The sequence below is a fragment of the Strigops habroptila genome, chromosome 8 (genome assembly GCF_004027225.2).
Source record: "Strigops habroptila isolate Jane chromosome 8, bStrHab1.2.pri, whole genome shotgun sequence".
Classification (NCBI taxonomy): domain Eukaryota; kingdom Metazoa; phylum Chordata; class Aves; order Psittaciformes; family Psittacidae; genus Strigops; species Strigops habroptila.
In genome coordinates this window covers 46,833,153-46,860,885 of record NC_044284.2, presented here as the reverse complement: position 1 = coordinate 46,860,885, position 27,733 = coordinate 46,833,153, and the positions used below count along the sequence as shown (strand labels likewise).

The 27,733-nt window shown below is 43.4% G+C and overlaps 1 protein-coding gene across 6 annotated transcripts in view; it reads right to left on the bottom strand.

Annotated features, from left to right (window-relative positions):
• Window positions 1-26,416, bottom strand: part of FARP2 (FERM, ARH/RhoGEF and pleckstrin domain protein 2) — a 74,310-nt gene extending 47,894 nt beyond the window's left edge. For 4 of the 6 annotated variants that reach the window (XR_003992507.1, XM_030493809.1, XM_030493811.1 and 1 more), the window contains exons 1-4: window positions 26,321-26,378; window positions 21,594-21,828; window positions 2,618-2,722; window positions 1,166-1,208 (exon numbers count right to left, since the gene is read on the bottom strand). Coding sequence is in view for 4 of the 6 variants with exons in the window: in XM_030493809.1 (XP_030349669.1) it covers window positions 1,166-1,208; window positions 2,618-2,722; window positions 21,594-21,797 (352 nt within the window). In the remaining 2 variants the exon portion in view is untranslated. Of the gene's footprint in view, window positions 1-1,165; window positions 1,209-2,617; window positions 2,723-21,593; window positions 21,829-25,644; window positions 25,895-26,320 lie in introns of those variants that run through there. The other 2 variants (XR_003992508.1, XM_030493810.1) reach the window with 2 other exon arrangements.
• Window positions 26,417-27,733: the final 1,317 nt, after the last annotated feature.

Here is a 27,733-nt window from a genome sequence, read left to right as displayed (position 1 = left end):
TTTCAGCCAGGAGCACTGGAAAAACAAAACAAGCCTAACTGCATGGAGTATATAAGCAGATGGCATTTCAACAATTGGGTTAAAATAGAGTGGAAGTATTATATATCCTACTGAGAAAGCCTTCTTTTATAGGTGGTATGGCTCTTCTGCTTAAAAACAATGTTGGTAGAAGTTAAAACCATGACCCTAAGGTTAAAAAAAAATCTAGCTAGAATTGGTGATATTTTATTTTCTGGCAATCAGTTTGAGGCGGAAGAGTAACTCAGCTCTACCTCCCAGTACTAATTTTCAACATTTTTCAATTGAGATTTTGAAAGGTGTAGGAATCCATCACACCCCTCCTGGTCTTGTTCTTCCACAAAGCCCTACAGAAACGAGCAAACAGCTTAACCCTGTTCAAAAGGGAAAAAAGAAAGTTTGATCTATTCTTTCAACATCTGAAGAACTAGCATACTGTATTCTTCAATTATTTTTAGCCTTACTTTTTACTTTAAAAGTAAGCCTTTACTTACTTTTTAGAGTAGCATAAGGCAAAGATAGCATTGCTATTGCAATATCTTCCTGGCCAAAGAGCAGAAACAAATTTCACAACCAAAGCAAAGAGGACTCTGAAGCTGCAGATCCCTACCTCTGATCTCTTAGCAAAACTACTCCCAATTATGCTGAGAGAATGTTTGAGAATGACATGGGAATATCCACTCCACTGAAATTCCCTGCGTGTCAGCAAGCTCTGAGTACAGTTTTGTTGCAGCCCTTCTGAAAGGTGTATCAGCTCTCAGACAGGATTTCACTACTGCAGATGCTGCCTCCTCCTATGCAACGGGTGCAGTAAGCCAGAATATTCCTTTTTCTTTCCACGGTAAGACAACACAACTTACAAAAGCTCACAAACAGCAAGTGTTAAGTTTCACTTTAACGTAGCACCAGCTGACCCAATCTGTCTAGATATTTATCACACAGAAAGCATCCTGTAAGTTTCCATTCCACCCACCACATACTACATATTAAAAACATCAGGTTTGCATGCCCGAACAGGAACCACTATCACCCCTACCAAGAACAATTTTCAGGGAAGCATAACCAGTAAATCAAGTAGTAATTGTGAAAGCAACCCACGTAAAGCAGATGCAAATTAAGGAAAACTTCCTTTTTAAAAAGTACTTACGTCGTACTTGTTTAATAACAGGTTTCATAGGCTCCAGCCAAATCTGAAATTAAAGAGAAAAAATTACAAACTGACATTGGTATTTGAATACAATATGAAAACATCAAAAGGAAATTCAAATCAGGCAGTAATTTATGAGTAGGCATTTCTTCCTCACTGCAGTATGGCAGCAATTCCTTTGCTTTTAAAAAAGTGTACTTATCTATTTGATTTGACATTTATCATGCATCAATAGAAAAACCACTGATCTGTGCTTAAAGCTCATCTGGACGGAAGAAGAGCCAAGTCAGCAAAAGCACACCAGCCCTGCCAAGAAGACAGAAATCATGCCAAAACACACACTGTACACAGGAGCCAGGCTACAGAATTACAGAAGGTCTGGAGAACATGACAAGGTCCAACTTTTTTTTTCCTTTCTACGCTTTGTCCATCTCTCTTACCTACCCACTTAAATATTTTTATTCAATATTAATTTCCCATATTTTTTTCTCTTTTGACAAGCACATTTTTAAAGAAAGTCTATTGCTGCTCTTGTAAAAGATGCATCCAAAAAACTAATACTAAAGTATTCCGGACGCTCAACTTTTCTTTTTCCCCATCCCTCTAAACAATAAACTGTAACAAGACAATTATGTTTGGTCCTTACTAGTTACTTCTCTGTCTGAGAGAGAGCTGAGGATCTGAAGAACCTTATTAAATGCAGAACCCTTTGGATGCTCTGCAGAAGAAATGGAAACTAAACAACCTTTACTGTATTGCCTTGGCTCAAGACCAGCGTGTATTAATGCTATTAGCATTCTTTATGTTCTCAATAATATTTTCTGTGTGTAAGTCCTAAAACTAGAAAAAGTAACAGAAAAAAAATAATAAAGACAGTTTTGGGAACATGCTCTAGTTTAGAAGCCACATTGTCCTCTTTACATGGTACAGGATAAGCAACTAGGAGGCTTACAGAGCGTCAGTATTTATCTGGATCAATGATTTTAAAAGCTTGCAGGTAATGTTTGCTGAGGTTTGTATTTATTAGAAAGTGTTTCACAATGTCCCTTTAGGGATATTAACTGAAGACTCAATTAACTGAAGATAAATATGAACACTACCAAAATCACACATTGTAATGCCATTTTGTAAGTGCTCCACAAGTGACTACGCTTTGAGTTGATGTTTCCCCTTTCAGAGGGAAGGAGGATTTTATTCATGCCCCTGAAAGTGGGAACACCAGCAACTATTTAACTGGTTTATACATTTTCTTGAGATTTAACAAGCAGTAGAATCTGATTCCTCCCCTCTGCTTCATTAGTTGTCATTGTTCTGGTGAGCGAAGCGGATTTACAAGAATCAAAGAGATAATCCTACAGGACATGCCAGCAGACTTTGAAACTTTTGACACTCAAACAACCACATTCACCCAATCTTTTTATTATACCAAGTGCATCAGGGAACTGTACATACCCAATACGACTGGATGTTCTGGAACTCAATCCCAAAGTAGTCTGATTCAATCAAATTCAGATGCTTGTAAACTTCAGTCAATAAAGCCTGGCCATAACATTTTGACTAAAAAAGTAAAAAAACCAAACAACACAATTATATTAATACGAGTAAGTTTACAGCAAAATAATAATACAAAAAAATCATAGCATCTTTAGAAACTGCAGAAAAATATCTCAAAGGTTTTTCACATTATGCTTGTCTCTGTACATGCAAACATCCAATACACAGGCATGGCCCTACGCTAACCACTTCCACAGAAGGACTCAATCTGGAAGGGGTCACTGGAAGTCTACATCCAACCTCCTGCTCAAAGCTGGGTCAGCTATGAGACCAGACTAGACCAGCTGCACACTATTTGCAGCTCCTTCCATAAACCAGCATCATTTTTTTGTGTAGCTGGACAGCATGGCTCTCCCCCAGTTGCAGTGGGCTAAAGCAGGGGCTGCCAAAACCCTGCCAGCACGCCCTCATTCATACCAACACCAGGGACCACATGGACCCCTGCAACTTTTACACCAGCAAGACTTGAAACCCGTGCAGATGCTCTGAGTGAGGCCAAGACAGCCAAGGAAGGCTGGCACAGGGCAGTTCGCATCCAACCAGAATTTACTGCTGACCTAGAAAGGCCCAGCCAACTTCAGAGGAAAATAAGAGCTGCACAAGCAGCCTTCATAGGACCAGGCTGACCACTGCCAGGGATCATGAGGACTGAGTGGAGGCTGCTCATCACAGCACATTCAAGGCCCTTGCTGATAGAACTAGAACTCAGCTTCTGCAAAAGGAAGTGGCCGTGTGCTCTTGCAGCCCAGAAACCAACCATGTGTAGCTGGTTTGCATCAAATGGAGCGTGACCAGCAGGTTGAGGAAGGGGATTCTCCCCCTATACTCCACTCTCAGGAGACTTTTTACAAGGGCATGTAGTGACAGGAGAAGGGGGAATGGCTTTAAGATAACAGAGGGGAAATTTAGATTAGATATTAGGAAGAAATTCTTCCCTATGAAGTGGTGAGACACTGGCACAGGTTGCCCAGAGAAGCTGTGGCTGCCCCATCCCTGGCAGTGTTCAAGGCCAGGTTGGACGGGGCTTGGAGCAACCTGCTCTAGTGGAAGGTGTCCCTGCTCATGGCAGGGGGTTGGAACTAAATGGGCTTTAAGGTCCCTTCCAACCCAAACCAGTCTGTGATTCTGTGAACATATTTGAAAAACCCTAACTTTTTTTCTTACAACAGTGTTCAAGAAAAGCCAAGGTGATAGTATTTATTCTGTTAATAAACAGGAAGGCTACAGTTCCCTGCAAAGAAACCAGTGGGAATCCAAACACCCCCCTCTCACGCCGTGACTTCCATGCAGTCATTTGCTATGAATCCCTGAAGAACTATGAATCTACTCACTAGCCCTTTTCACAGTCAAGTTATGGGCAAAGCCACAAAAGCTAGCAGGGTACAGTGGGAGGTAGCAGGGTCACCGATACCTGCATTCTACCTTGGACCATGCAAGTAATCCTACAACTGTGGCAAAAGGGTCTAGCATAGCTCTGCCAGGGTTATCCAGCAGAACATGCCTCAGGCATTCATGCCACTGAAGTCTTGTTTACTTGAAAAGTCAGAGTGACGGAAGACTCTACAACTTTCCCACCAAAGCCGGCGCACAGCTCTGTAGTTGACTCTTTAAACTCAGAACAGTCTTTTAAAAGTATTAGGCAGTATAATAAATTAGCAATAGAATTAGAATAAACTAATAAAATGCAAATGAAACAATCTAACAGAAAGAATGGGCCACTTCAGGTTAAAACAAAGAGGGTTTCAAAAAGTAAAAAATATGGTGAAAGCGGGGAAATTGTTTCACATTACTGAGATGCATAAAAATTCAAGAGTAATTGCTTCTTACAGGAAAGAGATTAACTGTTGATGTTTTTAGAACTGTGCAATTCAGCTAAATACCTCTGTACCACTTAAAAACTTCAGTGAGGAAAAAGCATGACAGCTGTGCAGCACTGCAAATCTGACATAGCTTTGGTAGTCACACTGATGTGAATGGAGCTATCTGAATCCGATGCTATAACCAAGGAGGAAAGCACAGAAACAGGACAAAGAACGATACAAGATTGGCACTTCCTTCTCATTCATGCTTTTGCAAGTCATGATTATCCGTAAAGGCAACCATGGGTGTGAAGCATAGATCAGGCGAATTCACCTGGCATAAACACCATTCGTTCATAAAGCTTCTTGGTATCATTCTGTATCAGGCCACTGATGCTGAAAACCCCAAACAAAACTGCAAGTCAGGAGAAATTATCCAGTTGTTCATCACTTCAGTGGATACAAAGATGTCTGGTTGGGAGATGACACAATGTGATGAGGAGCGCTCTCCTCTTTCTGGGCAAGTTTTGTGATGTCTAAAATGGCTTTTTTTTTTTTTTTGTAAGAAGACAGTTGAATTTTTTTAGCCAAAATCTGTGCTTGCAGAAAAGTCTGTGGATATAGGCTTTGGTTTTTAAATGACAACAATGAAATAAGGAATGATACAGGTAATGGTGAGGTGCATCTTCAGTAAATAACATTCTTGCTCTTCTGTCTATAGGCATATTCCTCAAGCATGTTAGAGACTCCTTGGACAGGACACACATGCTCCTGGAGAAAGGCACTTTGAAAATTAAATTCTTCACTTTCAAATGAAATACATTTCTTGCTTTGCACTTGTGAATAAATCTTAAAATACTAACAAAAAAAAAAATCCTTTAGTAGGACTTTTTTTTTTTAAAGGTACTGACACTTATACAGTTATTATTATTGTATGCCTACTGTTCACTGGCACACGAGATTTGCAAAAGGAATACTTTTTAGCCAACGATATTTGTGGTGATGCAGTGATGCTGTGACCCACCTCACATACTTTCACCTGCAGAAGATGGGACATGCCAGCCTGGCTTTTCACAGACGGAGCTATTAATCCCTAGAAGCTATTGAACAGACGGCCTGTGACCTCAAGTCTCTGACTTCTCATTTGTGAAATAAGCAGTAATTCTGGTTCCAACCATCTTCTGTTAGCACTAATAAACTTCAGTTAATTTGTGAAATTCATCTGGTAACAGACAAGTTTTACAGTCAACTGTGGGCTCTGCTGATTAAGCAAACTGTGTCATGTCCATGGCTAGTTATACACAGGCATTAGTATCAGATAATACTACATGGGTTTCTCCCATGTGCAGCATTTAATCAGAGTTACATCTCAGTGGCTCCAACAAGTTCCATGCCTGATGACAATCCAGCTGTCTTCATTTCTCCCAAGAAGGGAAGCTGCATGGCATACCTACCCCTGGCACCTCTCTCCTTCCACTGGAGATGAAGAAATAAGGCGGTTTGAGCTGGGAGCACTTTGCAACTGATTAAATTACAAAGGTGTCATCCAAATGTTGAAAGTGAAATATTATTTTGAATGGGCTATCAACAATAATTTATTTTAAAATTAAAATGGGCTACAAAAGCTTGAGACAGAACGCAAACTTTCATTATCATGTCTCAAATGCTGTGGGAAAAACTCTTCTTAGAGCTGTTTAGTTCCTCAAATTGCTTCTTACATTTACAACCATCCTTTCCAAAAAGCTTCATGTTTTGAAGTGGACAAAAATGAAAGTTATATAGTGGGCAGCTCCATGTCACTGTTTAATCTGCATGAAAGCAGCACAAAGCAAAATCTTTCAACTAAGTACTTAATTACTGTAATTTTGACGTCAGGGCAAGAAGCTGCATGAATGTGTTTCAGAAAGGTCCTGTTTTCAATACAAATTCCCAACATTGCATACTTTCCATTCCAAACTTCTCAATTACTCTTTATATTCTGCCAAGACAGCAACAGCTGATATTACTGAATTACTCATTTATTCCAGATAAAAAAGAAAGAAACAGGGGAAAAATTTAACAGGCAGCTACCAAAAGCCTTCCCTAGTGACCCAGCTCAATGGCAATTCCCTACCCGCAAACAGGAGGAGTAATGCCTTCAGACCACGCTCAGTGCTAAGCCAGCATCAGGAGGAAACTAACAGGAACAAACATTTCAAGCTTAAGTTTCTGGACTGAAGGAGGTATCTGCTGTTTTTACTCAGCAAAGTAAACACATTCATTGTTAACAATCTGTAGGACAGAACAGTTGAATGACAGTTATTTTTGTTTTATCATCCCAGTTATTTCCTATTTTCCCAAATATCACTACCTACATGGCAGATTCTCTATCTGCCATAACATTTTATCTTAGGAAGACAGAAAAACAAAGCAGGAATGCATAGCCTATGATTTTCAGTAGACCATAGTTCGCTATTATCAAAACCAATTCTTCCTCTGTAATTCCCAAACATGTCCACATATTTTAACTTAAAAACCTAAAACCCCAATATTTTCATAACGAGTAGTAATCTCATATTCCAAAATGGACAAACTGCTCTTGCTTAGACTTTTGAAAACCAAAATCCACTTTTGGCAGCAGTTAAGCTGGGGAGGTGGGAAATGTATGTCAATCCAAAACCAATAGTTTGGGAACAAAAGAATTGTAAAGCAGAGGATTAAAACAGAAAAACTCTTATGCAGCCAGAAGAGGCACTTCAGCAAACACCAGCTGACCTTGGATTTTGTGTTACAGAAAACTGCAGTTGTTAAGAGACTAAATCCTCCAGTAAACAGTGTGTCTACATGAGAGTTAGAAGTTTATATTTGACATCGGCACTGACAAGCGGCCAACACTGAGTGCTCCATGAGCAGCCAAAGAGAAGCGCCAGCAAGGAAAGAAACCGAACTGATTTCAACGAAGACTCCTTCACCATTCACAGGTATTTTCATTTTTCCTTCTTTTGGTGCACTTTAGTGGTCTTCCTAATGAAAAAGTGATTTCTCATCTTTTGGCAAATTAAAAAAAAAAATAAATATAATCATCAACTAAACACAGTGTTGCACCAGACTTGTTATTTCCTTTCTTAACCAAAAATATACAAACATCTCAGTGAGTTTATAGCTCTGTTTATCTAGAGCCCTTTTGTAATCTGTTAGATCTCTGTCCAAATGCAGTGTGATACATAAAAAATGCCTTCAAAACTCCCTATTAATAACTATCATGAATGCCACATATAAACAAAAACTGCATTTATGAATACAGGGTGTACGTTTAAACCACATTAGAAAGAAGGAAATAATGTAAGATGGGAAAGGAAGCCCATTCATTAACTTTTTGTTTTCATGACCTTAGGGCTCCATATCTAGTTTTTAATCCACAGACTGGAAAAGTAAGAATTGTCTTCTTTTTCAGTACTTTCTTTGTTCCTTCAATTTTGATTGGAACAAGTAACTCAGATGAAAATGGCTCCTACCGCCTCACAAAAACGAGTGCTGGTAACAACAGGCGTATCAAACTCTGGTTTCATGTGCTCAGCCAAATACTGCTTAAATATGATTTCATTTTGTTTATCTGAAACATTTAATAATAACTTTCAGCTTCAATTATTTCAAATTTTCTTCTAATACTTTGTGAAGAAAACTGTATTTTAAATACATGTATTCGTTTTATTCACTCATATACTGACAGGTCCCAACTACAGGTCATTTTACTGTACACACCACCAAGAAGAGTTTGCAGTGCATTTAACAGAGAGCATTGCACGTACATCCTGTGATGTAGAAGTATTTGACAGTCTCATTCAAGGCGCTCCACACTGCTTCGCACCCCTACAGTCCCTACCTGCCACTTACTGAAGATGACAATCTTAACTTCTTCCAGAATTGGGTCAAGAGCTACAGGAGTCAATCCAGCACACATGTAAGTTTGTGAAATTTCTTCCAGTTTTCTACCCTCGTCACAGGGACAAACTTTTTTCTGCACCTGAGGGAGCATGGTCCAGCTGCCAGCACATCAGAGCTTTCCCATTTGCTGCAGCAGCCTTCCCACACTGTGCCAGGTCAGACTGAGCTGTGAGCAATCTGATCCAGTAGAAGGCGTCCCTGCGCATGGCAGGGGGTTGGAATTAGATGAGCTTTAAGGTCCCTTCCAACCCAAACCAGTCTGTGATTCTATGAGCCCTGGCTCCTCCCAAGCCCATCACCAGACCTCATTTCCCACGCCCGCAGTCTGTACCGTCACTGTGCCAGCAGGGCAGCCACCAGAAAGCACTGCTGTTGGAGCAACACGAACATCCACATCCACCCCAAGCCACAGTCTCGTGGCATTTCTTACTTCATGGTCACAAGACTGAACTTTAGGAATACACTGCCATCTTGAAAATTATTTTGTAACTTCTTCACAAATTCAGATGGCTTATTCAGCCTGGAAAAGAGATGACTCAGGGGAAACCTTAGAGCAGCTTCTAGTGCATAAAGGGGGCCGACAGGAAATCTGGAGAGGGACTTTTGACAAGGGCCTGTAGTGACAGGACAAGGGGGAATGGCTTTGAGTTGACAGAGGGGAGATTGAGATTAGACATTAGGCAGAAGTTCTTCCCTGTGAGGGTGGTGAGGCACTGGCACAGGGTGCCCAGAGAAGCTGTGGCTGCCCCATCCCTGGCAGTGTTCAAGGCCAGGTTGGACGGGGCTTGGAGCAACCTGCTCTAGTGGAAGGTGTCCCTGCCTGTGGCAGGGGGTTGGAACTGGATGAGCTTTAAAGTCCCTTCCAACCCAAACCAGTCTGTGATTCCGTGATTTTTATCTTGAAAATATACTTCTTTTTTTTTTTTTTTTTTTAATTATTGTGTGTCATAGTATTTCTACATGGCATTGAAATCCAGTTTACTCAACTATGGAAGCTGTAAAGCCAAATATAAATTTCTGACCTATTTTAAGTTACATTATTACATTGGGCATAATTTTTTGTTTTAAGAAAAATAATTCCAAGACTCTCCCCTCATATTTGCCAGACAAATTATTCTAGAAATGTAAACCTCTGTCTCATTTAAATATGGTTAGCTTTAAAACCAGTGATCATTTAAAGGCTCAAGCAGTGTTAAAGCACTTCAATGCCAAATGAACTGGCTCTACCCAACAAACATGCTTTTCCAGAGTGGCCAGACTTGGTGGATGCCTGAAAACAGGAAAACAATATTTTCTTGACAAGGGAAAAGATCTCCAAGACAGAACGAATTATGTGACCAAGATCAGGAAATGTATACTCAAGTGGACAGCAAGCAGAGACAGAAAACGTTCTCAAGTTTCAAAAGTGCTCTTGTGCCGAAATAACTGGAGCACTAGAAATAAAACACTTGCGCTCAGAGACAAACAAAATGGCACCACTGTTAACACAGCAGTCAACCAACATGTGGTCCCCAAGTGGGCTATACTCAGCACACAAAAGAGCCACATGTCAAGCAGAAATTCTCAGTCACTTTCATTACTTGGAGAGAAAAACATAAACCCCCAATACCTCTGGTTCATACACTGTTTCACCTGGGGAAAAGGTAAGTCATCCAAATGAAAACCCCAGACCACATCATTGGAAAGCATTTCCAATTGTCAAGCATAGGATGCTACTGCTTGACAATTTGGCACCAGAGTTGATGCTTGCTAATAATTAAACATTCAGACGACAGTGGCAACAGTATCATGGAAAGCAGCTGCTTTGGAGTGGCTGATCCCATGCTGCAGCGAGGATCACAGCAGTGGCAATGCCAGAAAACTGCACTAGCCCTGATGCTGGGTCTTTTTTTACAACATGTACTATTTCTGGGCAGCCTGATCTAGTTCAAGATGTCCCTGCTCATTGTAGGGGGTTGGACCAGGTGACCTTTGAAGGTCCCTTCCAACCCAAACTATTCTATGATGCTATGATTGTATGATCAAAAAAATCTGCAAAGGGCCAGAGCATTGCAACACTCAGAGTCCTCCCCCAAACATCGCGCGCACACTTGAAAGGGCTCAGCCTCATCAGCATGCTACATTAAATACCTGCACTATTTCAAGCCTCTAAGCAACTTGGTGGCTGAAATAACCAAGGACAGATACAAGTGCCTAGTTACAAAATTTGCCTGCTGTCAAAACGGGCAGTCTGCCATTATTAGCCATTCTCAAAACGAAGCCTTTCTCCACTTCAAGAGTTTAAGGCTCATAACAGAATGTCTAAGCACCTCCTTTGTTCATGCAAGCTGTAAATCAGTATAATAAAGCTAAGAAACTAGAAGTTAGAAGACTATGAATTCACTTCCCCCACCATTCCCTGAACTTTGCTACATACTTGTGCAAACCACTGCACCTTCCTACACTCATTCCCTCTAACATGCCTGGCCACTTCACATATTTAGACTGTAAGTAGTCTAGAAACTTACATTGCATAATTTCATATATATCTATATGTATATAAATAAAACCACTGAGTTTTAAGTAATTTTAAACACAGACAATACTTTGCTTCCCTTTGTTCATAAAAAAAGATCACTAAAACTGCAAGTCTTTCTCCATGATTTATGCTTGTGCCTCAAAACCATCATCCATGCCAACATCAACCGGATTTGATCTGGGCTTTCCCTGTGAGGTGTTACGGTACTCCAGGATGGCACACCACTTTGAGGAAGCTTTCCTGAAGGAAATAGTTTATAAAAATCAAGGAAATCAGACAGTAATGAAAAATTCTTTACACAAGTTAGGTGTTTGTGCAAAATCAAAACTGTACCCACCGTCCTAACATCACTCCCCACTGTACTTTGAGCAGAAGTTCAATACCATGGCGATGGGTTAATAAATACCTACAGGCCAGATTAGATAAGGCCAAAGCTTTGTTAACTGCCCCCTTACCAGAAAGGGTCCTTCCTATATCTCTGGCTTCGGGCTAGCCAGCCGAGAAGCAGGCCAAGAGGTGCAGCGATGCTCACCCCTTCATGGTGAAGGCATTATCACACAGCTGCAACCCGGAGTTTCTCCAAAGCCCGCTTTCCTCTTTTTTAAACTAATACGGGCATTTTACCACTGCCCTTTTGTGCTCAGGCTCCAACAAGTGCTGCGGCCAAGCCTTCTGCCAAGGGCGGCCAGAGGAAAAAGCAGCAGCTTGGGTAGCAGATACGTCAAACACGTCAGTCCACATATCAGTGCTGGGAAAGTGGAGTGGCAACTGAGTTTGCATTGGTTCTACCACTTGCGGAAACATCACCTCTGGAGGCTGGCCTGAGCAGTGAGGAGGCATTAACAGTTAAAATACTTCATTTCTCCTTCCTCTGCCTGAGGCTGGGAAGAAACAACTTCTTAAGTGATGTTTTCAAACCAGTTTTCACCATCATGAGAGCATTGCAAAATACAGAAGCATGCCTGCAAAACCCAAGCACAGTGCTACAAACGTATTAAGAAGGCAAAAAGGCATCACAAGTTCTACTACACCTGAAAAGAGATTACTAAGGAGCGATATACTCCAATTTAGGGAGCCTGATTTCTGTTTCCCCTCCACATTTTGTACATGTGGGTTTTGACCATGCAGCTCAGGTGAGGGCAGCAGCGTATGCAGAAGCTGTTCAAAGACTTCCAGGAGCTCCTATGGACTCACAATACAGACCACTTGGCAGCTCAATACTATTTTTTTTCCTTGTCGTTTTTTTTTAAATTTCTTAACTTTATTAATGAATTACTGCTCTGTCAGATAAATGGGTCTTCCCCCTCCATACCAACATCACAGTCTTGAAAAGTACATCTTTTACACTAGGTATCATCACCACAGCACAGGGGTTTTTAAATATTCAATTTATATGGTCTGTCTCTTACACAAGTAGGCAACACTGCCCTTGCCAGAAATGTATTTTGTGGCAAGGAGAAACAGATGACACATGGGTATGCTTTTGCAACCCTATCTATTTAAATGCACGTTCACAAGGCTCTGCTTCTCAACAAGTCCTTTTTTTCTGCAGGCACTAACTTAAAATTTCTCTGAACTGCCCTCAGCACACTGCATTTCTGTGGCTGTCTTTAGCTGACTGTGGGTTTCATGTGTTTGGGTTGGGTTCTTTTTTTTCCCTTTCAGGCTCTATATATTCTACAGAATTATCCATCTGCATACCCAATTTTGAATGTCACCCACACCCAGAGGAGGCTCCCAGAGAACTTCTCCTTTTTTTTTTTTCCCCTGGATATGGCATTTCTTACAGTTATTTTGCTAAAATCACAGAATCACAGAATAGTTTGGGTTGGAAGGCACCTTCAAAGGTCATCCAGTCCAATGCCCCTGCAATGAGCAGGGACATCTTCAACTCTGTCGCGTTGCTCGGAATCACATCCAGCCTGGCCCTGAATGTCTCCAGGGACAAATGGCTGATTTTCACTGCCCTTTAGTTAAGAAAAGATCAATGAACACCTGCACTCTGCAGAAGTGCTTAAGAAATAAGCACAATTTCCTTTCTTTATTAGTGACAATGACATATTATTGGAATTGGTAAGGAAGGTGACATCTTTTTTCTTTACAGGGTTGTGTATCAGTTACTTCAGAAGCATCTCAAAGGAATTAAGTACAAGAATTGTACTACTGCACATATGCCAACAGCATTATGTTATGCATTGGTTTACTTCATCAGATCTCATCCAGACAGAACAATTGCAGCCAGAAACTTCTCAGTATGCATATAATAAATTCAAGTGAGCTTAAAAAGAGTTCAGCTCTACACGAGCTCAGTGCTAAGCTAACTAAATGTGGCTCTCATACTGTTCCTCAGGAGCCTGTACAAGCGCAGCTTTTCATCTATGAACTTCATGCGGTGAAGCAGACTTGCTATAGCATAGAACAGCCATAGAAACAGTTATGAACTCAATCCATTCATTCGTATTTCAAGGGCTGTGATAAAACTTGATCACCATCTTACTAAATGGTTTCTGTGTTTTCAGTTACAGTATGTGCACATAATAGACTTTTCGTACAGGAACATTCAGAGTGTTACTCCTTTGCTGCAGTACAATTCAATTTTCTTTTCACATAATGGGACATCTAATGTAAAGAGAACTGTGAAGTAGTAAATTGTTTTTTTATTGCAATTTAAGTTCACATCTTCCCTTAAAACAATAAAAAAAACCCAAACCCAAATGTCTGTCAGTAAAATGGCTCAGTTTCACCTTTCCCCACCCAATACCACATTCTGCATAGCATCAAAAAAGTCAAGCCCCCAATCACAAAATAACAGGTCTTAAAAAAAGATATAGTAGAATCAAACAGTACACAAATTGCAAAGCTTCGGTTACTTTATTTTAAAAGCCTATAATAACTTCAAATTTTACATAGTGAATTACTTACTTTCTCCTCTGAGGTCAGACAAAAATAAGTCCTAAGGCAGCTTATTTGCCATATTTAGGAGAGTCAAACCGGAGCAATGACAAACATCTGGCTATGATTCTTTCTGGAATTTTGACTATTTCTCCCTGGCCAGGGAAGAAAAAACACTGAGCTGACTAACACGGCATCTCGATTCCTTCAGCATAGCGCTTAATAGGATTCAGAAGCAGCCTGTCCCCTCACTTCCCACATATTTAAGCTGTTAATACTTTTACAGCACAGAGGGGGAAAAAAAAGCCTTTATGAAAGGAAGGTCTAAGCAGGCGAAGGGAGAGGCAGGAGGGCAGCTCGTGCCTGGCTCTGCCAGAGAGCCAGCAGCAGGCTGACCCATCCTGCTGGGAGGTGCAGTGCCGTAACACTGGTGACATGCTCAGGGCTTGCCATGGCCCGCCAGAAGCATGGCCTCTCTGAAACAGCGTTTCAGAGTAAACGTTTTTCAGTGCCCATGACATGCTCTCCATTTTTAGCGGATGCATCTTTCTTACTTAAAACTGCTCAATAACAGCATTTTAAGCTGCAGAATTTCTGCTTCAGCCCCAGAAGAGTTCTTAGGGATACTAACGCTGCTCTAAGAAGCTACTGATAAGCAGCATTTTCCAATATGCCTTGAGCTGAAAACACTCTCTCCAAACCACAGGAAGTCACAAGGCACGTACAAGCTGTTAGACTGCTTTCTCTGCTGTCCCAAAAACCTCCCACACTCCCAGCCCAGCAACTCATTTCAGGGCCCCCAACTGCAGTGGGTCGTGGGCACAGGCTCCAGTGGCTGGTCACAACAACAGGCATCTGAAGAGGTGCCACTGTCATGCCACTTTCTCAATTATGGATGCTTGCAAACTGCACAGAAACCAGAATAACTAAACACAGTTATTCTATTCTAAACACACGGATAGAAAGCAATTTTGCACTTTCAATAATGCAATTGTAAATTTAAAGAAAGCAAGGAAGAGTCATATAGGTGGCCAGCAAAGACAGCACTGCTATCAGAGTAATCATAGAGTAGTTGTTTCCAACTTAGTATCGAGCAGGTCACTTTTAAATTTTGTAGCAATATAACAGTGAGTTTAACAGGGTGGATCACTAAACTCCAAAATAAACATGAGCAGTGAAATGACGATACCTAATAAGAAAATACTGGGGAGGGGAAGGGTGTGATCTTATTTGACTAGCCTGTTCTCATGAACAGCAGTGGAACTGAGCGTTTCCCTCCCAGGCAGCCCACCAGTGTGAGATGGAGAGGTACACATTGCACAACACTGCAGGCACACAGAACATGCTCTGTCTTTCATGGACTTGGTAAGAAAAGGAGAAAAGATACAACCACCTTCAAGAAACAGTCATGCAAAAGGAAACAACAGGCCTGGCAGAAATACAGAAAATAGGAAAAATCCCAACAAAACCAAAAGCATTTTCCTAAGGCCAAGCTTCACGCTCTGAGGCACCAGAAGGCTTGCACTAGCCTGACCTACAGAGAAAGCCTTCAACATACTTAACTTCAGGGCATGGTGAGGCTGCAGGACAAAACCAAATTCCCAGCACAAGAAACACTCATGAGTTGAAATCTAAGGCAAATTCAAACCAACATAAAGCTAACTTGTATTATTAACATGTGCATAACAGCAAGCCTCATGTTTTATTGAGAAGCAAGTTACTTCATTATATATATAAAAAAGAACGAATGTACTTGCGTGCTCAAAGCAACCTGGCAAAGAATAGCATGTAAGGAAAAAGAATCTAGTTGAAGTTTTCCCACTGAGTACAGCAGGCAGGCAGACCCTCCTCGTCTTGCTGTGTGCTAAGAACTATGCTATGATTTTATGATGGCTATTACAGTTCCACAGAATTCATTCTCCAGTAGGTGAAAAGAGAGGGGAATTCAACTATAATATATTATGACTCATAAGTATTTATCACTCTCAAATTTTATTTTATGTTCAAACAGAAGGAGAAGGGGAAGCACATGCAACTGAAGAGGTGCCGAGTTCTCCCCATAGTTTGGTAAACTTAAAGCATAATAATCTAAACTTCTTTTTCTGGGGCACTTCCTTATAGCACAGAGCACAATTCATGAAAGAAAGTAAGCACACATTTCCTGTACAAGGAACAACACATAGACCAAATATTAAACATCACATTATAGCACCAATTCCATTAAATGTCTTATAAGCTAATGCAAAGAGAGGTCAGAGAGGCAGATGTTAGAGTCTGCCTGGCTACAGACCCCAAAAAGGTATTGCATCTGAGAAAGCAGCTGGAGGATGCAGCATGTCTGACCCCCTTCTTGTTGACTAAACCTGCTCTTTCACTTACCAGGATTTTAATACAGCACGAGACTCTCACCTACCATCAGCGCCACTCTTATTCCAGCTATGCAGTGCAAAAAGACCCCTTGTTTCCTCTAACCCAGCGGCACAAGCAGTACTCCATGCCTTTGACAGCCCGTATGTCACTGTGATACATTCCTCTTCCAACTCTACCACAAATCAACGCAAAAACTTTCAGCAGGTATAAGTCACAACTTCCTACACCCTAAATTCCTATAGCCTAAGTTGTCCCTTGTTACAGCACATTTTATTGTCTTCTGTAGCCAGCACCTGACAAGTATAATTTCATCAAGTGGTCATTTTGGTGAATTAAACCCAGCCCAGGCCCTTCTACTTAAGACTCTGTCATATTTCTGTGCTGATCAAAGGCCTCCGAGTGTAATCTCTTAAGAAAATCAGGAAAGCTGGCGGAATTCCTATTGTAAACCCCTGATTACTTTGAAGTGTGCCACTGTCTGAATTAAATTGAATTTTCCAATCACTCATCTAATGGTCTGCAAAACCACCCATTTGAACAGACTTCGCTTGGAGGGAGGAGGATGGGTACCCCATGATATGGCACATGCAAGATTTGAACCAACTAAACAATCTGGCTGTAAAAAGGGGAAAAAAACCCACAACTCATTAAAATAATCACTATTCCAGCCTAGCTTTGGATTAATGTTTCATTCAGTTTTCTGTTTTGGGACTGAAAGGAGAAAACATACATACTCACTTTTCAGTTTTTTTATGCTCTAGAAAATATTTGAGCATTTCTCCATCCGTGAACATTGAAAACAGATTCTCTGCAGAAGACCTCTGCCCCAGCACACTTTACAGAATAGCTGCCTCTTACTGACTAACAAAATCCATAGCTAGACAAAACCCTTTAAAACACAGATGGTGAAAGCAGACAGTGGATTTTAGACAAAAGGTAATGAAATGTAGGCTAGATTGAACACTGCTCTAGATACAAGAACAACATGAAGGAAAGACAGTCCTTTCCTATTTTGTTCTTGTCCCATCCGTTATGCCACTTACTCTGTCTTCTTGCTCTTTGGCAAGTTAAAAAACTCAAGTGATAGGGAAGAGCTACCAAATGAGAGTATGCACCAACACCTGCCAGGAGATAAGCAAGCGTTTTAAATGCATCTTGGAGAAAGGAGGGGATAACAAGGAAAAGCTGCATGGATTAAATCCTTATTGTGGCTACTCTTTATCCTGTAGTGTTAAAATTGCTGATGTGGCTCATTTTAGCTTCACAAGCAAGGCAGTAAACAGGGCTCCTGCGTCAGCTTCCCTACAGCATTGCACAGAGAAGGTCCCTCTCCAGAAGCTGACCACTTTGCCACGTCTTTTCCATGGACACACCCCTTTTCTCAGTAAAAAGTTATTTGCCATGGTTCTTTAAGACAGATGGAAAACGATTTGAAGTGCGGGGGAAGGGAATGCCTTTTTGCCATAAGCTACATCTCCATTAGAAAGCAGCGCCAACAACATCTATGACAAAGGCCTCAGTGTCCCATTACACTGAAAAATCATTGCTGACCTGAATCAATAACCAGAAACCCCATGACGCAGGTAATGAAGACGACAGCACTTCTTGTTTCCACACTCAGGGAAAAAAATTGCAAAAGCAAAGAGGAGTGGGCAAGCAGCACTGCAATCAGAGCTTCAATCCTGCTGGGACAGATGCTTAATCATTAATTTCTCTCCTTGCTTTTTTAAAAACATCTCTCTGCTAGCCCACACCACCTATTCAGCAATGTGGCCAACTTTTCCTAATTCTTGCCCTCAATCCTCATGTGAAAAAAATCAACTATCTGTCACAAACAGCAGTCAGCAGTTACTGCTATCCCACCAGTCGACCGGGCAAATTAGGAGGCAGAGGGTTACAATTTAATACCTCATCCTTGTTTGCCATCATTTGCTACCTCAATTGGACAAAAATGGAAGGTAATCTAGGCAGCGTAGTACTATGACTAATGCTACAGTTGCTGACTATAGACCTTTTCATGCTCGATGCTCTACAGATGAACAAAGGATGACCCCTTCTACCCTCACCGCTTACATCAGGCAAAAGTTTTTAAGTTGTTCAGTTCCTCGTAAAGTAGTATGATATTAACTATGGCCTCAGTACACTAGTTGCCGAAATTCAGTTGTTTCTGTGGATGTTGTAGAGATGCAGAGAGAGACTTCCAGGTTAAAAGAGAAAACTAACAGAGAAAACTAACATACTTCCTAATTACAGGAATCCTCTTGTCATGATGGGAGAAAACAACAAAGGTACTGCATTGTGGCCCCATTAGGGATGGAGCCAAGTACATGCAAGAGACTACAGGTAGGGCCCTGGAGGACATTGAAAGCTGAGATGAGCAACCTATGTTTGAAGCTACAAAGATTGGGAGTCAGGGAAGCAATGCAAAAACTCACCAGGCAGTGGGAGGAACTGCTGGGAACAATCTGGCGGGTTGACTCATACTGCAACATGCAAAACAGGTACACATGCAGCAAGATGGTGCAAGGTCCTGCAACACGGTCAGGGCAACCCCAAGCACAAATACAGGCTGGGCAGAGATTGGACTGAGAGCAGCCCTGACGAGAAGGACTTGGAGGAGACTCCCCCACTGCAGCCCTGCATCCAGCTCTGGGGTCCCAACACAAGAGGGACGTGGAGCTGCTCAACTGAGTCCAGAGGAGGCCACGAAGATGCTCCGAGGGCTGGAGCAGCTCTGCTCTGGAGACAGGCTGAGAGAGCTGGGCTTGTTCAGCCTGGAGAAGAAAAGTCTCCGGGGAGACCTTAGAGCAGCTTCCAGTGCCTAAAGGGGGTGACAAGAAATCTGGAGAGGGACTTTTTGACAAGGGCCTGTAGTGACAGGACAAGGGGGAATGGCTTTGAGCTGACAGAGGGGAGATTTAGATTAGATATTACAAAGTTCTTCCCTGTGAGGGTGGTGAGACACTGGCACAGGTTGCCCAGAGAAGCTGTGGCTGCCCCATCCCTGGCAGTGTTCAAGGCCAGGTTGGACGGGGCTTGGAGCAACCTGCTCTAGTGGAAGGTGTCCCTGCCCGTGGCAGGGGGTTGGAACTAGATGAGCTTTAAGGTCCCTTCCAACCGAAACCGTTCTGTGATTCTGTGATGATGATTAAGACTGGAGAGGATTTAAGCCACCAGGGTGACCACAGCAACAAAGGCGTGAAATGAGTTGTTCCTGGACGGTATGAATTTTAGCTGTTTAGTTAAACAGTACCACCTGGGAGACTTTGCAGCATGCACACTAAAGGAAATGAAGGAATTGGAGGTGAATAGAAACTACATTATTGGTCAGACAGGTAAGACTGGAGTATGACTCATAGAGATAAAAAAAAATAGTGTGAGGAATTTATCTTTTCTACAAGTGCAGATCAACGTTGACATATAGTAATTGATAATAATTTGATAATAAGTATCAAACCTAAGTTTCATCAGGCAAAGGCCGATTCCAAAAGACAGTCAAGACTTAAAAAAATCAGCTGAGCAACAGCTGAATCTACATTTGGTGGCAAGACTAACAACAAAGTGCTGTAGGATAAAACAAGGAGTTAAGGATGGAGCTAAACTGGACCTGCAATGGAAGCCAGAGAGCAATGAAAATAGCTGGAAGCATACACAGTCAAGGCTGTTCCAGCAGGCAAAGGAGAATCAGGTCAAGACAGTTTGAAAAAAACACGGTATTGTGAAAGTAGTGAACACACCAAGCACAGAGAAGAACTAAGGGGAACCAAGGAGGTGCTCAGAGGTTAGAAAACAGCAGAGAAGATAGCACAGAGCTCCAGGATGGGACCCCAGGGCCACCTGAGCACCAGCAATCATCATCAGCATGAAAAAGGATTTTGAGGTTGTTTGAGATGTGAGGGTAGTCAAAGGATTCCCTTCAGCTGTAGATCAAAGCCAGTAAAGCAGGCTTTGACTGTCAGAAAGAGCCAGGTGAGAGTTAAAGATGGTGATGGAAAGGAAAGTGGAAGATTTGCATGAAAAGAGCAAAGTTGCTATAAATGTGGCAAGGAAGAGAAGGAAAGCATCTATGGTAATATACAGGAGATTTCCAGTCACCGACTTCATCTAAAAAAGCAGGAAGTAGGAGTTAGAAATTCTTTCTTGATTTTAACAGCTTCCAGTGGACTTGCACCAATTTTCAAAATTACAGGGTTGGGGAGGCAAGTTGCTTGAGTTTTTTCTTCTTTTTTAAAATCAAAACACAAAAGCACCAACATCTACACCAACTTGGGGAAAAAAAATCCCTAACCCACACTCCAAAAGAACCTGTCAGCAGGTTTTTTAAATATTCTAACATAATTAAAGCAAAACAGTAACAAAACACACACAAAAAAAGGCTTTTTGTGTTCTATGCAGTAAATGAGGGATGGAAGAGTCTGCTGCACCCTCTGTGTCCTCAGGCGGGAGGATACCGGCACAGCCTCACACTTAACCAGCAACTAATCAGATTTCATGTTTGAGATTTGAACAGCTGGACAGCAATCTGCAGAAGACATCCCCAAAAGCCACTCATTCTTCAGAGCTCCACAGACATCTTTTTCACTCTGACTTCACAGAAAAACCTCTTAAAGTCTATGCCACAAACCAAGGATATGAGTGCTATTTATAAAATCAATTTGATACTAATGTAGAGCATCCGATAACTGATTAACTTTACTAGAACAGAGCTGTTTTCTAACAATACATCTTTACTCAAGCTATAATTACTGCTGAGAATGAAACAAGAATTTGTGGAACAAAAATTTTTCATTGTTTAAAACCAGAACCACCCAATTTGAGCACGGTTTGTATTTCTTAAGGCAGATTTCCCCAACTGCTAAGCAAGCATATTTTTAAACATAAGTCTTCAGAAACATCCCTCTGCCTCCCTCCCAAAGTGTGGCAACAAAAACTCTCAAATAGGAGCAAGTTTACTTGAAAAGGATACAAACCTCTTCAAGTAATGTAATTAATAAAAAGTAGTAACTAATAAAAACCCCTCTTCTGCTGTTGCAGCTGCCAAATAGACAAAGCTGCATATGTCTCAGGAAGCAAGAAGTTCAGCAGAAGACAGGTGGTGTTCCCCCAAAGCAAATAACAGTTAAAGCTTTTTATGACAATATGTGCTTATGTTTAAAATCTGTTAAACACACAAAACACCTGTTAGATTAAAAAAATACAAAACAAACAAGATGTGCTACTCATTTAACTACTGGTAATTAGGCAAAATCCCTACAGGAATCTTCATTGAGACATTACCTCAAAACATCCCAGCTCTGTATAGCAGCACATATATGAACTTTACATTATTAGAGGCTAAGTGTACTTGAAATCAGGCTTAAACCTCTCTTACCTCAATGTCAAGTACTTCCACTGTGTTGTCCAGCATTTTTATTTTGATCGGCAGGTCCCGCTCCTGTGTTTTGGCAGGCAACGATGCCATTGCAGTGGAGAGGTTCTGTCCTGGCTCCAAGGTACTCACTCCCATAGTCTTCTGGACACCCAAACGAGAGCCGGGAGTCTGCAGAACCCTATATGTTCCTTCTATCTCTCCCATCTTTCAACATTGAGCAGAGTTCTAAAGAAACCTGGAAGAAAATGGAGGATTATAGCCTGAAAGACAGTTATCCACCAATATCCCATATGAAAATACTACTCACTGAAAGCACAATCGCACACGAAGTCCTTATTTAACACTATCCCACTATCAAAACCAGTACTAAACTTGATGTAACTCTGGTCAGAAATCCAGCTGCAGGGAAGAAAAACAAGTGGCAAAAAAATACCTATTACAAAACATGGTTAGGAAACAGGACACTCAAACCTGTGCCCTCTACCCTCCTTACGCATTAACATTTGAATTTCCAATTCATTTTTCTGCCAATTTAGGTCCCTAACCCAGATCACCACAAGCAGCACGAGCACTGTAGAGAGCACAATGAAAGCTGCAGGCAGTAAGGGGTAAGGCAGGACTCTGCTTTTCACTGGTACCTGGCTGTCCCATTGACTTTGTGACAACAAGGTTGGGCCACACCCCAAGATAACAGGAACAATAAACTTTCTTCATCCCCCCAAATGATGAGTCATGCAAAACTGTAACTACTTCAACCAATGCTGGCAGCTCAGAGCCTTCATCATGCAGATTTCTGCTGCAGATAACAGTTCTGTTCCTTCTTAGCAAACCTTTGCTGTACCCAGATTAAGTCAGTAGCCAAAAATCTCAACTACAGAAATCTACGCTAGTTCAAGCAGGCCAACTCCTACATCATCATCCTTACTTCCATGGTTTGGTGGCAGTTGTTGCAGAGCAAATGTTTAATTTGACATGGGGAAAAACAACCTGCATGTCTCTCCCTGGCTCTCCCGCACCACGGGAGCAGAGGCAGTATTTGCACTGGGATTGCAGTGGGGTCTACATGAACAAGAGGCACATGTGCTCAGGATGCAATGTGTCCAAAGCAGCCACTGCCATGAAGGATTTGGCAACCATGTGTAAGGCGTTCAGCAGAAACACACATAGGAACAGCTCGGCTCTTCAGTGCATTTCCCAAATACCACACTACGTCTAAACAATCAAAAATATGTGGATACTGACACTGGGACAGCCTTCACATGGCCACCACACTACAAAAAATTCAGTGAAGTGTTAGATTGTTTCCTAATAAATGTGTTTTGTCTAAAAAGGAGAGAGGCAGATCATGAAAACATTCCTTTGTCCCTCTAGGCTTTGAGTAGGTAGGCAGCCCGCTGTGGGGATTTAAATGGAGCCAGGATTACGTATCGTTAAAAACTGGGCGCTGTGTGTTAGGTTTTTACCCTTGCACACATTGGGATTGGTCAAACATCTTCCTGGCTTGCAGACCAGTGGGTTTCAAGGTTTCTTTTTACACCTGCAGACCCCCACAGGAGAGGGTACAGATGCCTCCTACTTAATTATGCCTACCACAGGCTTGATTGGCTTAGCGTGAGTGCTGCAGAGCCCTCCCAAGCAGCACAGCCCAAGACCACTAGAGAGGTGCCTCCAGTCTCCCAGCTGATGACACACACAACAAGAAAGAATGAAAAGGACAATCTCAACCTTAAAAGCGTGTGTACACTGCTCAGTGCTCAATCTACCAGTTGTAGACAATTTCTGCTCATTTGTCACCTTTCACAGACCACCTTGTACATATCATTCCACTGAACTTCCCAGGCTGTGTGGCCACAGAGCCAAGGGGAACAACTTTTCGGTCACAAATTTTAAAACCACCACCACAAGAACCAGCAGAGACAATTGGCCAGGTTACACCTCTAACTGTTAACCTGTAGAGAAACCATAGAATCGTAGAATGGTTTGGGCGGGAAGGGACTTTAAAGATCACCCAGTTCCAATCCCCTGCCACAGGCAGGGACACCTTCCATCAGACCAGGTTGCGCAGGGCCCCATCCATCAGTGTCATCTATTTCCCCTTGATACTGCGTCCCTTATAACTTAACTGTACAGTAAGATTTTGCTACTGCCATTCAGAAACTTACAAGCAACTGAAGTTGCCCAGAATCAGCTGTGCTCCTCAGCAGGTTATTGGACAACCACTCTTAAAATTAGCACTCTGTGACCACATTCATCCCGTTCTGAATAAACATCTACTAGAAGGGATGGACACTGCAGTTACTCAAAAGGAAAAAGATGTGAGTGGTGACAGACAGAGGCAGTGCACAGAGCAGCTCCATTGTAGAGAGGCTTCTGCAGCCTCCCCTCCAGCTGAAGGCGGCTGGCTCCTGAAGGCAAGGCAGGCAGACCCCCAACTCCACACTAAATGAGGAGCTCCTGGGTACTTTTACTAGCTTTGGTTACCAGCCAGGAGGGACCAAAGTCATGTCAAATGGAAACTGCAGATGTCAAAAGTCCTTCCCCACAGGAAAAGTGAATTCAGCAGGGCTTGGCCTCACATCTTGCTAATGACACATTTCTAAAAATATTTACCACTGGACTAGTCCCCAGCCAGCATATATCCAGATTTTAAAGGTCTGACAAGCACCTAGGCAAAAAACACAACATGCAGCAGAAGCAAGCCACGTTTCCCCTGAAAAGCAGTGCCCTGCCTGCTGCGGGGCAGCTGAGAGGATCTCTACACATCCTGTTCCCTCACAGTGCACACTACCAATGCAGTTATAATCATTACAAATCCCCAAATAGCCTGGCCTGCTCCAGCTACCTCAAAAACCAAAACTGGGAGGAATATTAATGAACTCGAGCACTATTTCCAGTTTCATAATCAATTTTAGTTACATACCATGTTTTCTGCAAGCTGACTGCATAGGACATTTCTCAACAAAAACCATGATGCCATGATATAGGAAGTGTTTCAGTTAAAGGAGCTGACTAAATGAAAGGCAGAGGAAAATTAAAGAGCGAAGCCTGAGGTAGGCTGCAAGCACTGGGAAGAACGAGAGGCTCTATGGACAATGGGCAGAGCACAGAAAGTGTCCAAGAGCATTGAGAGCCTCCTATCGACCCCAGGCCAGCCAGAACAAGGTCTCATTTACCTTCTCACCAATGCAAAACTAAAATGCAGTTAGCAGTTCTATGAAAAAAAAGAAAATAATCTTCCTTGCATTCACCCACCCTGAACTTCTTTGCACCATGTGCTTATCCTGATAATTTCCTATAAACCTGGGCCAGGCATCAAAGCTAAATCAGCCCCCTGAAGCACAGTGACAGAATGACTGCCACTTTCAGCCTCCAGTGAAGGAACAGATGGAACAAAGCTTAGAACATTTAGGTAGCTTTTTTGTTGCCTTTTTGAAATAGCTTTGAAGTCACAATGAATTTTATCTTCTACTTGGATGGAATAACCTTATTTGTCAGAAGCAAGACAGTGTTTTTGAGCCAGCAGCAAATCTGGAAAGGCAGCTTACACCTGCGCATATGCTCATGCAAGATACCAAGTGCTTTCAAAGAAACTCCTCCAAGTACAGTGCCTTTTGGTCAGTGACAGGGTCACTATGACGCTCCATCCCTCACCTATGCAGAAGGCTGGACTGAAGTAACATCAGTTTCCCAGCTCCCTGGTCTGAGCAGAGCAATTCCTGCCTCCCATAAGGGATCCCCTCCACCTGCACACAGCGGGAGTGCATATGGAGCAGCAAGGGAGCACTCTCAGAGAGAAGTGCTTCCTGAAAATTTGAAAGAAGCTCTCAAATCAGGTCCCTTTGGTCCTCCAGAACCAAAGTTTCATCTTTTACCTTTCTTACCAGGCAACAGCAAACTATTAATGTCACTACACCAAGCTGGCGCCAACTGATGCATCAGGAATCCAACAACTGCAGTGGAGTGGTGAAAACTGAGTGCCCAGCCACACCAGGAGAGAAACCTCTCCTTGAAACCCAGTCCCCTAATTCCACTAACAAACACCATCCCTCACCATGACCACAAAACGGGTGTCATGGCTTTTTCCTGCACTGCTGCATCCTGCAGCACTGCTTGCATGGAAGGAGCTGGATACACAGGTAGGGTGGAGAAGGTCTGCGGCTGGTTCCTGCCAGACGAATGGGGCTTCAGGAACACTTCTTTAACTTGATCACAGGGAATCAGCAGGGCGGCGCAGCACGACCCCGTGGCACTGCGTCCGGCGAGCTCCAGGGGGTCCCTCGCAGGGAGGCAGATGCAGAGACCAGGGCATTGGCCGGGGCGCAGGTGCTCCAGCACTCCCGGTCCGAGCAGGAAGTGCCGAAGCCGCCCAGGCCAGGCCCCCGGCAGCACGTCGGCGAAGGCGCTCCAGAGCCCGCCAGCCAGAGCCCCCCGCCCTCAGGGCTGCAGGAGCCAGGACCGCAGACTCTCCGGCGACGCGGGCAGAGCCGAGCCCGGCCCTTACGCGAAAGGTTCTACCCAGGCCCGCAGCGCACGACAGCGGCCGCGGGCAGCGGAAGAGTCCGACACGCGGACAGGCCGAGCCGAGCCGGCAGCTCCGCTCCACGGCCCGCCCAGGGGCTGCGGATCGCGCTCAGCTCCCGGCCCGCCGCCCGCTCCCCCCGCCCGGCCCGCGGAGCCCGCTGTCAGGAATGGCTGGGGGCCGTCCCGCGGGGAGCGCCGCGCCTCACCTCAGCGCCAGCGGCCGCGCCGGGCGGTGCCGGCCGCCGTCCAACCGCGCGCCGCCGCAGCAGCCCTGTCCCCGCGCACCCCGCACGCACCGGCCCCGCCCATTGACCGGGCGGGGCGGGGCCTCGGCCCCGGTGGAGGCCCGGCCCGGCCCCCCCCCGCCCCGGGCGCAGAGCGGCTCCTCCCGCCGCCGGGACCACAGGGAGCGTTGGCACGGGAGGAGGGAAGCGGGCTGAGGGCGCGGGAGTCCCGGCGTCTGCGGCCGGAGCAGCAAGAGAGATGGAGACACGCAAGAGTGAACGCGGTTCCTTCTTCCGAGCATGTCGTGCTCCTGATCCTTCACGCAGGGCTGCTGTGGCACTCGTGTCCCTGTCCAATCAGTTCTGCCAGGCTTTTAGTATTATTTAAAAAACAAAACAAAAAAACACCAAACCGTTTTCCAGCATGAGGAGTGTGCCGGGACTTGGAATCTTTAAAAGAATATTTATGCCAAAATCTTTTGCTGCCAGAGCTGAAGAGCCGTTACCTCACAGAAAGGCTGTCCCTTGCCCCTGCCCCCAAAAAAAGGAACATAAAAATCACACAGTCACACATACCAAAGCACCCAAGGCCAGCAGATGCTCTGCCTAGGGGTGCAAAACACTAGCAAATCCCATTTGCACAGGTGAGTGCTACTCTGGTAAAGACACCATTACATGAAGCAGTCACTAAGATTCAGGCAACAAATCTCATGTGTTTTGCTTTGAATAATGAACATTTAGATCTTTATTTAGTTAACTTCCTTTTCCAGACAGATTTTAACTAGAGCTACAAAGAGCCACAGCACTACAGAACGGGAGCAAAGACATGAGTGCTGCACCCACGTGCTAAGATCCAGCATACACGGCTGAAGACCATCAGAACATCCTCCTCCTCACTCCCCAACCAGTAAGCCCGTCACTGAGTAACACCAACAAGAACCAAATAAGGTAGGAAATTAAACAAAGGGTGAACAGAGCTCTGCCCGAACAGACCTCTGCACCATCCACATTCTGAGTCTGCTCAAAAGCAGATGTGGAGGCTGACGGATGACAGGGGACCAAGAATCATAGGATGGTTTGGGTCGGAAGGGACCTTAAAGCTCATCCAGTTCCAACCCCCTGCCACGGGCAGAGACACCTTCCACTAGAGCAGGTTGCTCCAAGCCCCGTCCAACCTGGCCTTGAACACTGCCAGGGATGGGGCAGCCACAGCTTCTCTGGGCAACCTGTGCCAGCACCTCAGCACCCTCACAGGGAAGAATTTCTTCCTAACATCTAACCTAAATCTCTCCTCTCTCAACTTAAAGCCATTCCCCTTTGTCCTGTCCCCACAAGAGTCCTCCCCAAAAAGGACTGCTTTTGACAAATTCACCCAATCCCCCTGATCTCTAGTGA